The 17,836-nt window shown below is 44.4% G+C and overlaps 1 protein-coding gene across 4 annotated transcripts in view; it reads right to left on the bottom strand.

Annotated features, from left to right (window-relative positions):
• The window catches only part of BCL11B (BAF chromatin remodeling complex subunit BCL11B), a 97,523-nt gene that overhangs the window by 53,540 nt on the left and 26,147 nt on the right, over window positions 1-17,836 (bottom strand). For 2 of the 4 annotated variants that reach the window (XM_030481890.1, XM_030481891.1), the window contains exon 3: window positions 319-534. The exons of the other annotated variants lie outside the window; for them this stretch is intronic. In XM_030481890.1, coding sequence (XP_030337750.1) covers window positions 319-534 — 216 coding nt within the window. The remainder of the gene's footprint in view (window positions 1-318; window positions 535-17,836) is intronic. 4 annotated transcript variants of the gene reach the window in all.

The raw sequence follows: 17,836 nt of genomic DNA, 5'->3' as shown, positions 1-17,836 counted from the left end.
GATATCACGTTCTGTGAGGAGTCTCAAACATTTGTTCACAATGTGACACAAACAGCCCGGCAGTGGCCACTGGTGACAGCTGAAGGTGGGCAGGCAGGAAGGGAGGGATGGGGAAATGGAAGGAGTCACACGCCCTTTCCCGCTCCCCATCCTCCACCAGGATAGAGGAGGAAGAAGGAAGGGAAGGGGGGTGGTTTAGGGCATTTTCTCTGCCTTCCCCACACGACCCAGCAAAGGCAGCTCTCCCACAGCAAAGATGACATCACTTGGCAGCACTACTGACCTTCAGATAGCAACAAAAAAAAATGTTTCTATTACCTGACAACTGACAATGACATCCAAATGTGCCTGACGTCTCAGTCTGAATCTCAGTCTGAGTCCCGCCAACTGAGACTGCACGTGCACCACAGCAGGGCAGGCTAAGGCAGGGCGGGAGGGAGGCCAGTGCGCGGAGAGGTGACGTGATCACGGATGTGTGAGGGTGGGAGGAGGCAGCTATGGGAGCCCCCGGCAGGTTTGCAGGCCTGGACGGCCCTGGAGAAAAAACAATAGAAAAAACTGTCAGTCGGATCTAAGTTTGAAGGGACAGAGGAGGCATCATCAGGGGAAACAGGCGAGGCGGGTGCTGGCTGCCTAACACATGACACACTTGGTCTGAACCCCTCTCTGGGTCCGGCTGAGGCTGACAGGCTCACACCAGGTGGAGGAAGAGCAAGAAGAGACCCAGGGCACCTGCAAACCACTGCTGGGGGCTGTGGGGAGCACAGAATGGGGCAAAGTGGTGGGGAAGGGGTGTGGCCGGCCATGGCATGGAGCAGAGCCAGAGACAGCGGACATCACTGTCGGCACTTGCTCAGGAACTGAATCAAAAGGGGGATTATTGTTTTATGGCTGTGTTAATGCATTGAGCCGACACAAAACCGGGCAGGCTTTCTGCCAAGCCGTTGTTGAAGCGGGCTCCACGCACCAGCCTGGACAAAATGTGGTGACTTCGAGCTCAAATGGCTTCAGCGAGGTGCCAGGAGCTGAGCTCCCAGAATGAAGCATTGGCAGCCACTGCGCGGCCTTCCCACTTGAGCCGCGGCCAGTTGTGCATTTTGCATGCCCTAACTACGCAGGCTGCTTCCCTACTGAGCCTGTGAAGAAGGGAGCAACCTCGTCCCTGGTAGCTAAAAGATGATATTGTAACCTCCAACCATATTATTTCTTTTTAACCCCTCTAGGAATCACCTGCCATTTACAAGCTGTACTTAAGAGTTTTCTCCCGCTCCTGGCATTAGTCCAGACTGAGCTCCACAGCTTTGAAAAACTAAGACATGAGTCTTAAATATCGATATATACCTGCACAAATACAGATACACATAAACAAATACACATACACACAGAACCAGGTAGGAGTCACAGTTTTGGCTGGCGCAACATAGCAGAGTTTAAAGGGAAGTCGAGCAAACAGCATCACTTTACATTCACCAAGAATCCCACCCCCTTCATTTAAAACTATGTCTGGCACTTAATTATTAAATAAAGGGTAGCTACTCATCAAGGGCAGTTTCTAAATGAAGATATGTGGTGGAGTGGTCACCATTAAAAAGCTGGCATTTGCCAACAGTTACCGCACAGTGGTAGATCAGAAACCACAGTTTCCCCCTGTACTTAGATCAGGAAATATGTGTGTTACTTGGGGGGTATCTTCTGACAAATGCTCTTTTTTTTTTTAATGGTGGCAATTCTGCCTGTGCATGCATGTGTGCCATGCACATACATGCAAACACCATAGCAGAAAGAAGAAATATCTATCTGCATTCCCTCCAACACTAAAAAATTTTTCTAAAGGAGCTTACACTGTGGCTGCAAGGAGAAATATTTATCCGTGTTCCCTCCAACCCTAAAAAAGCAACATTTTCCAAGGGAGCCTCTCCACCTCGAGAGTCCTGATTCAGAAACTAGGCCTGCATGTTGATCTGACAGCTACACGAGGCAAACGGGGATACTTCATCCTTGGCACAGCATCCAGTGCTCCAGTCTGCAAGGACTGCATTTGATTTCGTCGTTTATCTTAAATGGCTAAGAGACCACCAGTGCAAAACATTTGTGTGAAGCTTTTGCCAAAACCACAAGTGAAGAGTCTAAATTCCCTGTGTAAATACTTGAGCTTCAAGCATCAAGGATAAAATTTGTGCTCTTTTGTGAGGACTGGTTCTAAATAGAAGCCATCTATGTGGCTCATGGGATGAGGAAGGATTTTTTTTTATTTTGGGGGCTCAGTTGCTTGGCTTTCATAACTGTTTGATCTCCCTGGAAGTATTACACAAGAAGGTAATGATAACTGCTATTCAGATTGTACCGGCGTTGCATTTGGGGCAGGACTGTGCACTAGGCATCTCAAAACTGGTGTCAGACATAGATTTCTATGTGTCTATGAACCACTCTACTGCCACTGTAACATATCTGAATAACAAGGCAGGTTTTTTCATGGAACAAGCAAAAGGTAGCAATGATTCCCTCTAATGACTTAACACTTGTATCTTATATTCCTAATATTACAAAAACAACTAGGCTAGCACTGGCTTTGTTGGGCTACCTGGGTACTCACCCCTGCTGGGAAAGTTGTGAGCCTGAAATCAGGATTTAGAGTAGGACCACAGGGCAGATACATCTCAGGTTACACTCAGACATGCCTGTGGCCCCACGTCCTGCAGTTGTTTGGCCCCCTGCACATCATGGTGCCAGACTACAGGTTTTGAAGGAGATCATCACACAGAGGTACTATATGAAGCTCACCAAGTGCACCATCAACCACAACTGCATGGGGTTTTAACATGGAGGTGCATTGGTCCTAGCATACAACATTACCCTGAGAACAGCCTCTCTCTTCTCCAGTCCTGGTGGGTCCCACCTATCCACTGGCAATGAATTTGACACAACTGGCACAGCCCTGAGGCATCCAAGAAGATGCTAAGAGCTCACGAAATCGGTATAGGGAGCCCCTCCCTGCTCTTGTCCAATACATCTCCTCTAGTGTGTAATGGGAGCTAAACTTTCAAATAGGAGGGTTCTAACCATCTGGGCAAAGGAATCCTGTAAGAGCCTTCCAACAGAGGTATTGGGGGAAAGCCAGCAATCTGCTTTAACAAGGTACCTAACAAATTTATGGGAAGGAATATGTGAACCAGTTGCCGGTGAATGGATGGAACTGAACATGTTACTCAGAAGGTCTTTTTCTGTCCTTTGACGTATATATCAGGAAATCTAAAAGGTGCTAACCTAGTGTCAGAAAGGAAAGGGTTTGTAAGGAAGAAGAAGAATAGGCAAAGACTCTGGCAGATGCTCAGGGAGTCCCACCACCACTCCTGAGTCCAGCACTGAGAGACAAAGACCATGGAGCTGCCAGACCAGGAGGCTGAGTCTGCCCCTGCAAGTCAAATCAAGTGATTCCTCTTCATCTTTGCTGCCGCTTTAGGGTTTGCTTCTTTGTCACAAATCAGGACAGTCCTATAGAATGAGATCTAGTGGCAAATCATGAAGAGGGAAACTGTAACAACTGGCCTAAAGGAAAGGAACTCTGCGATTAGGTCCACGACATCTCTTCATAGCTATGGAAAGCATAACAGTGGTGCTCAGAAATGTTCAGCTTGTGTTCACTAGGAACATGCCCATGTTTTACCTCTCCAGCTCTTCTTCTGTGGGATTTTTCCCCATAAAGGCTCTATTTCAAGCTGAAAACAAAGACAGGGGCTCTACTGTTGATGGACAAACACAAAATGAACAAAGATTAAAAGATAAGCAGACATAAGCAGATAGACAGACGGCACCCTAAGGTGATGCTGAGTTTTCTGCTCATCCCATGCAGCAGCAGCTGAGGGAGAGGAGCCAATCTCTGGAATTCTACGGCCGATCAACCACATCATGTTGCACATAGGTTTCAAAAGGAAAACACTCCTGCGAGCCCCTGACTGCCACAAACAGCAAAGCCACAACTGGCACTAAGGGAAAGCAGACCACAAGAACCGCAGTGCAATCTTAGAGCAAATATCCAATCTGGATGGGCTGAGCAGGCATGAACAGGCACACACGTACAATTCTGTGTCACTTGGACATCGCCAACAAAGATGCGCGAGGCTCAATTTTCTTCTTGGGTCCGCACTGGGAAATCACTCACCTGCACTGCAGATCTGAATTACGTATTCTGCATTCATTCTGCAGGAATGCAAAGGGGAGTTTTGCACACAGCATGAGTGTGAAACATGCACAGGGACTGTCACCGTGCAAATGAAAGATCTGCATTGCTGATGGTAAAGGAGGATTTTCTCCTCATGATGTAAGCAGGCTCGGCATATACCCGGTGCCTGTACGTGGCAGTAGCTCACAGGTTATGATGTTGACTCCCAGGCACTACTAAGAGTAATTTTTTTGCTCTCTTCTATTTTTAAACTTGCAAAGAAGAAAATAAGGTAAATTGGACATGACCCCAGAAGATGGAAATGAACATAAGAGCCTAGATAATCATGACAAAAGCCACAATCAAGGCATAAAATGAATTCTTTTGTGTGTCTCTCCCTGAGCCTAGGCACGACTGGCCATATGATATGGTATATGTAAAACACCACGCTACTCTGGTACATCTGCAGAAAAGTCCCTGAGCAAAGCACAAAGATGAAGCTGCAAGCAGCATTCACAATGTCCCACCTCAGCATGGTTCAGACCAGGGGACCCAATCTTCATTTAAGAGATCTTGCTTTGTGTCTCATGTCACATGTAAATGCAGCCACACGTAGCTGTGTAGCTGGTGTGTCCCCTGGGGTGTTGTGTGCTTGCCTGGGTGGGTGCCTGGGTGTGTATCTGTGTACAGGAAGACAGGCAAGTGCACAGGCAGACGTGTAAGCCACTTAACAGGGCACGAACCAAGTTTTTCCGTGTGTCTCTCTGTGCCTGTCTGGTAATGGAAAATCAATCAATAGCTGGTTAGAGACTAAAGCTCAGCTCCATTATTAAAAAACTCTCTCAATAAAAAGAAAAACATCTGTTGAAACAGTGTACAGCTACAAATGCAGAGTGCACGCTGCAGCCTCATCCCTGCCCTGTGCCCGACATGTTCAGGGAGAGTACTGCAGATGTTTAGAGATGGGTTTTTATATATACCATTGCAGCAGCTTTGAACAGGCACATCCAAAACTGAAAGACAGATCTATTCACTAATCTTTCCAACAGATTTTTCTTTCAAGCTTTTCCTAAAACAAGATGTCTCATCTGTATTACACCCTCTCATATGGACTGCCCCTACCTGATATTATCATTTTACCATGCCTTTCTATACAGACACCAACAGGGTTGATGAAGCAGACGTGCACAAGCACACATGTGTACACACACACACAGAGAATAAAGAGACACAGATGCACAAACATTTCCAACAGCAACTAGCAGACTAATGCATGCATACCCTGCAAGTGGCAGACACACACAGCATCTCCCAGGAAAGGCAGAATAACTCAATGGTATAGGAAGACACGCTATTATACACACTCAGGCACAGAGTCCGGCACTCAGCCAGACACACCTGCCCACCAGCCTTTACCTCTTCCCCCAGCACACACAGAGCAGTTTTGGAGCAGTTCCCCTGCACCAACTTTGATGCCAACGCAAAACTTTGCTAGAGCTGGAAATGGAAAGGCCACACTGGGGAGGGAAGAAGGAGGGCAGGGAAAGGATTTCTTGTTATATTTTGCTCAGGGTTTTTACTTTTTCTTTTTTTTTTTTGGCAGACAAGGATTCCCTTTGAATTGATACATTTCTTTCTCCCAAGAATTTCGAATGATAATGCATAAATGAGTCATAGATCAAAACCAGCGACGTGGTGAGCAAGAAGGAGAAAGAGTGTGAGTGAGGGGCACTGGCACAGAAATTTGACAGTACCCCAACTCCCCCCCTTCCTCCCCCCATGCCAAGACATTAATTCTCACAAGTCGGAGAAAATTACTATGCATGAATGCAAAAAGCATGATCAGGAGTAATTAACATGGCTTCATATGCAAATTTTATTAATGCAGAAGTACAAAGTCATTATGCAAATGAAACTTACGTCAACTCTCTTGACAAATATTCATCTCTAAAGCTCAAGTTTCTCCCTTCTAATTTTTTTTTTATTATTTTTTTGGTGTAAAACCAAAAAAAAAAATTTAAAAAGTGACAAGGACTGTTTGACAAGTTTGCAAAGTTGTTTTTCAACCGGAGAAATTTATTCTTGCATTGTTGATATATTTTTTTTTTGTTGTTGTTGGCAGGTACACGACAGCTCATGGAGGAGAGCGGGAGGATGGGGGACGCGGGCTACCAGCAGCAGGCAGCCAATCAAAACGCCAGCGGCTGTAATGAGCGCGATTGATGACTGTTTGGCTTTACTGCAGGGTAATGAACTAGAATCCAGTCTGAGGAGGAAAAAAATATGAATATTCATGAAGCTGTGCTCCTGCCTTTGATGATTAAAGAAATTTTTAATATTCAAATAAGCGCTTGCCAAGTGATTAACAAAGAACAAGCACGCAGGAATATGGAAATGGAGCTGTGGAAGATTTGGGAGTCACAGTCTGTGCAGAAAAGACAGCACAAAATTTCATAAACAAGATAGGCAGATAACCCAATTCAAATCTGAGCAAATAAAGAGGGGGAAAAATCCCCTTCTTTTTCATCAGTTTGGATATTGTATCAGTCACTTTGTTTTAGAGTACGAAGGAGAATAAAAGCAACTGATGCAATGAGACAGGGAGGAAAATCCAAACCCTGAGAAATGCAACCCAGCAATTACAAAGTAAGAATTCTGGGTGAGAAACCGATAGGAAAATGATGGCTAACTGCACCGTCTGCTGTGGGCTATTGCTTTTCAAAAGCGAGAGCTTGCCTGATGCTGAGAGCCCACCAGCTACTGAGAGCTGCCAACTTGTTGTATACAACAGGCAGGAGTCAAAAGTCTCCTGAAATAACCGAGACCGGTCCTTGCTGTTAAATCCCCATCCTCAGCTAAAAGGTGCACTCTGGGGCTGGACTACTGCCCAGGAGAGGAGGAAGGGAGTGCAACAGCAAGAGGAAATCTTACTGCCAGAGGGGGGAAAAAATTAAACAAAACAAAAAAAAAAAAAAGGTGCAAAAGGGAGGTGCAAGCAGGTCTCAGCTGCCCACCCTGGTAATCGGTCGGTAAGCAATGTGTTTTCCATGTCTGAGCCAGAAAGGTCCTCCACTCCCCACAGATTTCTGAACAAGGATACAAAAATCCAGCCACGTTACAAAATGTCTGGTAAGTTCACACTCTCACAGTTTAATACCTTCACTAAGGATTCACACTGAAGCACATAATAACAATATTAGCTGCTAAAATGACTTTGCAGTTAAAATACATCCAATTAGCAGCCAGCAACATCCCTGGGTTTTGGGGGTTTTTTTCATCTTTTTGGGAAAAACAGTTAAATTCAGGGCTGCATTGTACCAGAATGAAATGTGGTTGAGCTCCTGTAACTCAAAAGCCAGAGTAAGGGTATCTTCAAACTCTTAGGGCACTGGAAAACCAACTCACCTTAGTTATTAGATCCTGGGGTTTCACAGGCCTGTTTGGCTGCTCTGCAGATCTTTAAAACCTCTGGTTAATTATTTCCTATTTTAAAATCTAAAGAAAGCATAGGCTAGGTACCATTTAATAATTAGCTAGTGTCTTCAGAATGTAACATTTCAACTTAAAAAAGGGGGGGGGGAGGGGGAAGAAAGAAGAATAACAGATGAGGGACAATGCTACAAAATGCACAAAATGGCCATGACCGGAACCTTCAGAGCTGCCGTGAAAACACATCATGGTGCTAATGAGATTTTTCTCCCTATATCTGCTCCATTTTTGGAGACAAAAATATCACTATTGATGCACCACAAGACAGAAAAGGTGGGGGGGGAGGGAGGAAGAAAGGAAGTAAGGAGGGAAGGAGGGAGGGAAGGAAGGAAGGAGGGGAGGAAAGAAAAAAGAAAGGAACTCCTAAAGGTAAGTAGAGATTAAGGTTAAACACCGCGCAGGGGTATTGCTGGGAGCCTTCCCTCTGAATAATGCCGAGACCTTTTGGAGGTGCCTGTTGTCTCTAGGTGTGGGTGGGTGAAGTGTGAGATTACATAACCCACACGTGGCTGCGCACAACCGTGCTGGTGAAGCCGCTTGACTGTGAAACTCAGGTCTCCATTTCCTGGGCTGCCCGTTGCTCGTGTCAGACCCCGGAACACCGTAAATGTTATCCTTTGTCTACGAGATTCCTTGGTTTTATTTTAATCAATGTATTTTCTCTTTTAATGACAGAAGAGCAACTACCAGCTCATACAGTTGGCTGCTTTGAAGCCTTTCTTAAATGGCAGTTGAGTTCTACCATATAAATGTGAACACTTAATATTTATGCCACATTTTCTTCCTTTCTTTGAAAGCACCCCATTTACATATTTCTGGAGAATAATGATACTTCAGCAGGGCAGGTGAACACACATTTCTGCATATAAAGTCAATGGGAAAAAGTATTAAGAGTCAATAGTGTAAAAATCAGCCCCTAAATTTAAGTGGCTTGAATTGAGCATGCAGCTGTGGTTGCCTGTCAGTAGTTAGATGCTGTAATAATAATAACAACAACAATAATAACAATAATAATAATAACAAGCCTTTCATTTTTCTAGTGCCTTCCACGCAAAGATCTGGAAGCACTTTACAAAGATAAATAAACTGAGCTTGGAACACCCCGTGTGGTTAATAAATATCCTAATATATCTAAATATCCTGTTTTGAGCATGCAAGTCTTTTACTGCATAAAAATCCACATTTTAGGTCATCCACGTATTTGCACATGGCATTTTGGAGGCTCAGACGTCAAGGGCTGGCTGTGGAGATTTTTACTTACCTAAGAGACCATGTGGATTCCCAGAAGTAGCTCACAGTATGCCTGCAAAATTGCATATGCAGTGCGAAAACCCATCTTTTAGGAAATGGAAGTTGATGCTGAACACGCTTGGGGGCCAGGGTGGGAGGCCTGCAGGGGTGTTGGTGTCCAGGTACCACACAGCAGCATCAACAGCATCCCTATGAGCCAGGTCCCCATGGGGGCTCGTGCAGGACCACCTGGCCCCCCTCCCACCTGACGCTCATCTCAACCTGCTCCTTGTCTATGCGTTGAACATGAAGCTAAGTGAAAACTGAAACATCTTGGTTCACCCTGATTAAGCACATGAGAATAAAGACTCTTGCCTACCCCAGGGCTGCATTCATCATTTCCTCCTGCTGTCCCCTCTGCCCACCCCACGAACACAAAGGTTTGCCCCAAGAGTACCATATCCCTCTGCTATGACAACAACCAGCTGGGAAAGCAGCAGAAAAAAGGGCAGGATTGGGCCTAAAAACATCATAAGGGATAAGCAAATACAGCATATAAACAGATGTGATAGGAAACCAGAGCATTTTCTCATCTCACAGACAGGTCTCTGGGCTGGGAAGGAGGTCGGGGTGCAAACCCCAGAGCATGGGCCACCCGGACTACAGTACAGGTTCTCCCAAGAGCAAAGCTTTCTCCTTCCCACTCTCTGCCCATCTGGTCTGTTCAGCCCCAAAATGCTTCCAAGCAGAGCCCAGCTCTTGCTGCAGGGGTGCACAGTGCCTAACACAATGGTGCCCTGATCTGAGCTGCAATGTCCAGAAGCTACCACAATAAACTAACAAGTAACAATAATCACCCTGATTTGTGGAGTTTGTTTTCCAAAAGGCATAAAGGGTTGACAATAAACAGTTCATCAATTTCCCCAAGTTTGTTCCCCAACTCTTGTGATTAAGTCCTGGGGAGTTTCAATGGCTGTAAAAATCCTTGCGGGGATTAAAATTTTTTGTCCTGATTATACAATGAATATTTCTATACACCAGTAAATATTCCTGATGTAATTGAAACATATAACCACCCCAATAGATGATCGCAGCAATTTAACAGGCCCTGGAATTAATAAAGGAACTCTGTGGATGGAAAGAGCTGTTTCCAAAGGGCACGATAATATGTACAGGCAGCTAGAGAGAGGAATACCACTACAAATAATCAGAGGGCTTGGCCACAAGAGCATGGTCAAGAGGCTAAACTAAAGGAAGTGAAGTGGCCAGAGAAGAGCCCCAGATGGGCAGGAGTCAGCAACACTGGTGGACTTCTCCTCTCCCTTGGCCATTCAGGACTGCACTGCACACAAGTATCCTCAGGCAGAATATGACCTCTGGAAAAGAGAACAGCAGGATTTTCTGCCAGGGTAAGTATCTCTGCCTTACTCTGCCTTCTCCTAGTGTTTTTGAATTTTGTCCCTATCTCACACACAAAAAAAAAAAAAAAAAAAAAAGAAAAAGAAAAAAATCTATCACTGGTGGAATTAGGCAGGATGAGGCTTTAGCAGCTCTTCAGCTGTTTGGTAGCAAAAGCAATTCCTGGAAGGGGAGGGAACTTAGGGAAATAGAGGCAGATGAAATCACTCTGCCCCTCTGTGCCTCAGTCTCCCCATCTGTGAAAATCAGCTAATGACATCCACCTGATTTAGTTAAATGTCCTGGAAACTATAAAGACTCTGTAACAGCAATATATTAAGCAGCAGCACTGTTAACTGCTTCACTGCTGAAAATGCAAAGGAGAGCCATCAGGTGATGCAGATATCCCTGCAAAGCACAGATGGACAAACTTATTATACAGACACAAGTAGCTCTGGGAGAGAACCACAGCTCCTGGGTTTTTTGGCTCACCCCTTGACAAAAGCAATGTAAGTCTAGCCATTTTTTAAGTTCTGAATTTCAATGTGAAAAATAGTCTACCTGTATATGCATATATTACACTTCAAGTTTGGAGGGGTCCCATTAATGTGCATGTATATAATTTGCAAATTTTCGCCTGTGCATGGAGCACATTCACACTCAGCAGAGCATTTCACTGACACCAAGCAAACTTAAGCAAGCAAAGCAGGGCAAGTGATTGGGGAGGGGGGAAGCAACAGAGATTTTTTAAAATGAGGTTTTTTCCCCTTTGAGTTTTGGATCTCTCAAGGGAAAACCAATCCAGCTGCATGTGTACAAGGGGGACCAAGTCTGATAACTGAATCTGTCAAATTAAATGAGTGGAGCCATCAGCTTGAGATGGTAAAACAATCCACCAAAAGAGGGGAACCCTGAGGATCTAAAGCTTCAGTCCTCAATTTACTGGACACCAGCACAACTGAGTAAATAATGCTCTCTGAATGGAAAAGAGGCTAGAAAATTAAATAGCTTTTAAATAATGAAAGCAAGCAGAAAAATAAAACAGCCACCAGGAATCCAGTTCAGACTATAATGTAAGTTAAAACAGGGAAATAATAAACCGACACCTCATTTGCATGAGGAAGCATGTTGCAAACCTGTGCCCAATCCTGCTGCTAAATAGCAAAATGAAAAGTTTCACCTGAAGACTTGAATCCAAGCAGAATTTTGCCACTCACATGTGCTAATTAGACAGGATAACTGAACCCTGCACCAGGAGAGGTAAAACACAAGTACAGTATAAAAAGAAGCTCTTACTCTTTTCAGTATGACAGAAAAACTAAGAGCAAAGACAACTAAAAGAAAACAAGAATCATTCTGCACACAGTACATTTTTTTCTGAGGAGCAGTTTTTCTGGATCAGATTTCCCCATAACTCTCAATTCAGCCATTTATTTGTACAGAATAGCATCTTTCTCTGTAAGATAAAAGTATAAGACACAAAAAGACTTTTACTATCAGGTCTGCTTGAAATGGAAACTGAAGTTGATCACCTAGGAAAGTGTATTCAAACAAAATAAATTAAAACAGAGATACTGTACAAACTGAGGTGAAGCAAAACAGGATCCTTCAAACATCCACAGTCAGTGTGAGAAAGTGACATCAAATTCATACCTATCATCCCGGTAACATAAAGGCTAGTGGGTTTTTGTTTTGTTTCTGATGAAAATGTCAATATACTCAAACGGCAGCTTATTACTGTATATCACAGTCTAACCAAATCTTTCTATAACCTCTTACGCTACAAGTAAAATCTCTAAAATGTCATCAACTAAAAAACTGAACTAGCCTGTAATTAGTTTCAACAAAGTAGTCCTTTTAACCCTAATTTTCTAGATGTAGATGGCATTTCTGAAGTAAGCATTATGAATCTTCCTTAAGGACAAGTGGAATCAAATTGTAAAATCATAAGCAGCGATCTAGTAGTTCTTCCTCTAAGCAAGCCTTTTATTTCCCTGTAATAAATTCAAATCCAGTCCTCGGTCTCTTTAATAGGTGATCAGAGAAAATATGCATGCACACCTAACCTGCTACAACAAACCTTATTTTTTAAATAACGCTTCAATCACTAATATAATAAAGACTGTTGTAACACGTTAGCACTGGTATCATTATTCCTTATGATTTAATATTCTAATGACTGGCTGTAACAGAGGTTTATGTTCTGCCGAGGTTTATACCACTATTTAATGTAATTAAGCAAACTGGCAGCCAATGCCTCTGTGGAAATATCATTTCTATCACAGAGTATTCCCACCAGAAATTCAGAGGAATCGTAACATACAAACTTTGATTCTGTTTATTTTTTCCCCTGTTCTGAAACTGATCTGGTATTTCTTGGACTTAGTAAAGTGGAAAAAGGAATTAATTTGGCTTCTGTAGACATGTTATTATTGACAATACTAATAATCTATGACAAATAGGCCATCCCCGCTCCTCTCTTTCAGCAGGCACTGCAGCCTGCAACATCGCTTTACAAAACCCCAGAGCTGGACTCTCCCCCTGTGGGGAGCCCTGTGAGTGCTCCAGCAATGGGGTTTTAAGGAAGCCATTAAAATGCTAATACTCAGCACGGGCCAGATCCCTGTTACCACTGAAAGCAGAACTAAAGCTCCTCTGGAGACAGGATAAGGCCCTTCCAATGTGATCAAAGAGTAAATACATGCAAAGCTCTGATGGGAAAAAGAATCTTTTTTCTAATTTTAAAACCAAACAGAGTCCACCAGGCTCATAATCCATGTCACAGTCACATCTGGGATCACTGACATCTGGGATAAAAGAAGCAAGGAGGATGGGTTCAGGCTAAAAAGTTGCCACCTGAGGTCAAAGAAGAGTGCTTAATACTCAGGATTGCATCAAAATGGAGTTTGTTACCTTTTGGGCTCTGCTACCCTCCAGTCAATGCAGCTCTGCTGATGACAGCAGATGTGCAAAATATGTATTTATATAAATACATGCACATATAGCTGTGCATGGCTTCATCACATCTGCATTCACCCCACCTTGCAAAGGGACCTCACTCAAGCAAGAGGTTTACGGGGCAGCCCAGGAGAGCAGGGTCAGGAGCAGAATTCAGCCCCAAAATCAGAGCTCATCCACTGCCTGCAACAGCAGAACCCACAAGCCGACTTGGTTAAAATAAACGTTTAGTTATCTCTCCCTCCCAGCTGTAAAGCTCTCTGTAGAGGGAAAAGAAAAAAAAATCCACCAAAAACCCCCCAACACTGAAACAAAACCCACACCCATTTGGGAGGGAATGGGACAAGGAATGATAACAAGAAAGGGAAAACGGCTGGTTCCTATTACTGATATCTCCAGTGCTTTCACCTCCACAAACAGCTTAAAGGAGGGCTTCTGGAACAGAAGTTCAACTTTCCTTCATCTGGGCTCTTAAACTGCCAGGATCTGGTTACATTTTTGCCCTCTCCAGACTTTAATACTTTTATACTCTAATACGGGGGGAGGGAGAAAGGGGGAGAATCTCGGTGTCACTATAAGAAAGAAGTCACCAGGGTTTGTGATCCAGCAGCTTCCTTGGCAGAGGGAACTGCTGGTTGGCATAATCCACTCGTTTGACAAAACTACTATTTCTGGGCATGGGCTCAAAAACAGGTAGGAAGCAAATGCTGAGAAATAAGGAAGTAAAAACAGCCAACAGATTTTTCACTACCAAGAACGCCAAGAGTAAACATGATTTATTTAGCTGTGTTTAACATGTCTCTTCTGCACTAGACTGCAGAAATCTGCTTGCATTTAGAGCAGGAGGTGGCGGGGGGGAGGGGATGAAAAGGGAATCCATTACGGCACTCTGCTGGTACTTTCTGAATTGTTCAGTCACACAGTTTTATTGAGTACAAGTATTTTCTAGCCCAAAATATATTCATGTGTCAGAAGAAAGCAGCACTAATCTGCTGTTAATTAACAAGCTGCTGCTAACAAAAGATGAAGAAGCCAATTCATACAAACAATATTTACGTGGGTGTCGCATGATTTTGTCACAGATCTTTTCTCTTCCTCCCCCCCACCTCCCTTTCCCCCCTGCCTCTTCCTCAGCACCCAGTTGTGGGGACTTAGTGTGGAGGACTCCCTGCTCCTCTAGGGACTGACACCACACTGGAGGTGAGGGCACCCAGCCTCGGATGGATCCAGCCAAACTCAGACAGCATCTCACCCAAGGCACCCAGCTCCAGGGCTCCCATCTTCCTGCACAAGAAAGGCCTCATCTCATGCTCACAAGTGAAATGTCCTTAGATCCTTATTCAATTACGAGTCAGAAGCCATCTTCTGGCCCCATGCCTGCAGTGGCAATGCTGCTGAGGCTCTGGGAAGTGGCCTCCTATCCTCCATCCATCCTCACTGGCACTGTGTGGGCTGCGAGAGGGGACAGATCGCCACCCTCCCCAGTGCCCTGCCTGTGATTTCACATTTGTTTAATCCAACCTTTTTGCTGAGGAGTTTGGGAATGGGGGAACATGCTAACAACACAGAGACCCAGGGGGACTTGGGCTTGTTCAAAAAAATCAGTGCACGCACAAAAGGGCAGGGCTGCGAGCAGTGAACCAGAGGGCAGCTCTCCCGGCCACAGCCCCGCCATCACCCCTGCTCCCTGCTGTCATTTTGGATGATAGTGCTTGAGGCCTTATCCAGAGGGGTGCTGAGCATGACAGGCTGCCCCAAGTCCCTGCCAGACACAGCTGGTACTTTGGAAAATAAAGCCATTCGCATCTTTTCTGCCTCATCTGAGAAATGAGCGCACGTATCTCCTGTGGGCAGTTGAAAGTTGGCAAGGGCAAAGAGATGGGAGGGTTAATATCGACAGCAACTAGCACTAAAAATTCCTGGACTTGCCTCACTCCCCAGAACAAAGGTGGGATTGCAGGGCTGGAGAAAGGGCTGACCGTCTCCTTTGCTTTACCCATCAAACCATGCAGACATGCTCTAGGAAAGAGTTATGGGGGACATATGGGGGTTTAGGCTCTGCTCAGCACTGCCATCACACAGGCAGGGCTCAGAGAAGTGTAGGAGCAGGAGAATGGGAAACAAGTATTTAAGCATGATTTTGGAAGCCCCATGGTTTTCTTGTGATGGCACGCTGGAGTGGTATTTCTACTAGCACAGTGCTCTGCACACTCCAGTTAGTGCCTTGCCCCAAAGGCCACGGTTTCCTCTATAAGAAACTCCGCTGGAGCATACACATATCTGGCCTTCCAGGTTTTCTCTCTGTACCTTTACCCTGTTCCCCAAAACATGGGCTGCAGAAGTCACAGCCACGGCTCAGCATATCCCCTGGACACCCTCCCTAGCACCCATCCCCGCCTGCTAGCCGCAGCTCTAACCCACTGCTGGCTGCTGCCGCAGGACCTGCTCTGGGCTCTGCCCTGGCAGGAGAGGGACCTGCCCTAAATGTAAACTAGCACCGACTCTTCCCCACATCCTCCCCTGTTTGTCCATGTCCAGAGTCACCTTTGCCGTTTCTAGACCAGCATTTTAACAAAGTCCTGGCGAGGGCTTTTTCAAAGACTTTTTTTTTCCTGTTAGCAGTGATATTTGAAACACTGACATTTACCATTTGAGAAGCAAAGTGAACACATTTAAACAAGCGTCTTAGAAGAGCTAATGAAAGAGAAACAGATCCATCTGTATTGTATTCTCCACTCACTACCGCTGAAAACAAATAAACCTTTCCAGACAGCAGGGAAGTCTCCCAGCAGTGAAGACAATAAGAGTTCTCAGGCTTCCTATGGAATGAGTGAGGACAACTGGGGCATCAACCCACCTAGGTAATGCCTGCTGCAAGCTGCCGGTCGCCCAGCACAAACCTTAGCCTGAGCAGCCCCAAGGCTCCAGCACTAACAGAGACCTCATCAATCCACCTCATCATTCCTTCCGAAACAAGCACATGCCTTTGCTAGGTGCCTCTGACAGACAGCGCTGCATGCCCCTGCTTAAATATTTCTAAGGAACATTATTTGTCAGACAGGGAGCATTGAGGATTGGGGGTGTTTTTCCTCATTCACAGAGTAAGACATGGTAAGGATGAGGCCAGTCCAAGACAATGCACTACCAAAAGCCCCCTGACCTGAGGGATGGGTGCTTCTCATGGCCAGCAAAGATGTCCATTGCTCTTGTGTACTAGCACTGCTGACAGAAAACTACCTTCTGCATCCCTTTCAATAGCTCAAATCAGCTATCCTTGATCAGCTTCAAAATCAAAAATAAAATGTATCATCTTAAATGATGCACTTTGCACAATAAGGATAGCATCCTTCAGTGGAGGCTGAGGGGGCTGGAGTGGGGGCTCAGGGGTTGTTTTTAGGGGGGTTTAGTGGTTTAGTGGGGGCTACTGTTTTAAATTCTTTCTGCAAAAAGGCCCTGTACCATAAACATTAATCAAACACTATCTTCTGCCTTTTAGTCTTCAACAATTATGAGTACAGTTTTGTGATCTTTAGCCATATTTACTGATACTCAAAGGCAGATTCTATCTTGTTAGATTGTTATAAATGGGACCCCAGGGAATCAGCACACAGGCGGAGGCAGATGTGAGAGAGCCTTCTCAGAGCTCGGGTGTACTTCAGTTTTCTACTGCTGAAATTATGAATGTTTTGGAGAGAAAAAAAAACAACACACTTTAGATTCCTCTGCCAGATCATTACAAAGAGCTGTCCATAGACTAGAAAAAAAAAAGTTCCATTCTGCTGAACTTAAGATTTTTTAAGGTTAGCTGTTAAATTTCAAAGTGTGGTTTACATGTGCTGGCCACTTGTATGCACAAAAGTTTCAGAGAGAGACACGGAAAAGGTTTCTGGTTATAAACCATTAAAGAAAGAAACCCACAAATTCTATCTCATTCTCTCTTAGTTAAATATATTGTTTCTGCTCCAGACCTGTTTCATAATACCCTAAAATTGAGGCATGTTTCCGACACTAGATTGGAGAAGCTGTCACATTAAAGGTAAACTTTCAATCTGCTATAGACAAACAGCACACATTTTTATTTCCTGAGTAACAGCTCTGGAGAAATGTTTAAACAAGATTTTAAGAGCTTTGTGGAAAAGCCACATCTAGGAGCCTCAGACAGCTGCTGGGTTTGAGCTTCATTTCTTTGTTGTTCTTTTTTAATTCTTTAAACAACTACTCAAAAGTAGAATTCTAGGAGCAGAGTAGCCAGTATGCATGGTAAAGCAAACCTCAAGGCTTGTTTTTATTTCTAGTTAATAAAAAAGAAATGTTTAAACTGAAACACAGGCCTGAATTTCTAGCTATTCATCCCCATCTTTTTATTTTCTTGGGACTCAATCAAATACTTTTAAGAAGTTAATTGTGTCACAATTAGCAACACATTAGTCCTCCGATATTTTTAATATCAAGCCAGGTTTTTCCCCAAGGCACTTAAAAATGGCAGGCTCGGCTATATTCTCCTTTTTCTTAAACTCCCATGCACTTTCTTCTCTAAAAACCTCCCACATGCATTTCACTTGGTCTGAAAATACCAGCACAGATCTAAATCCTGCCAACACC

This window comes from Strigops habroptila, chromosome 4 (genome assembly GCF_004027225.2).
Source record: "Strigops habroptila isolate Jane chromosome 4, bStrHab1.2.pri, whole genome shotgun sequence".
NCBI lineage: Eukaryota > Metazoa > Chordata > Aves > Psittaciformes > Psittacidae > Strigops > Strigops habroptila.
Note: the sequence above shows the minus strand (reverse complement) of the source record. Positions and strands in the feature narration are given on the sequence as shown.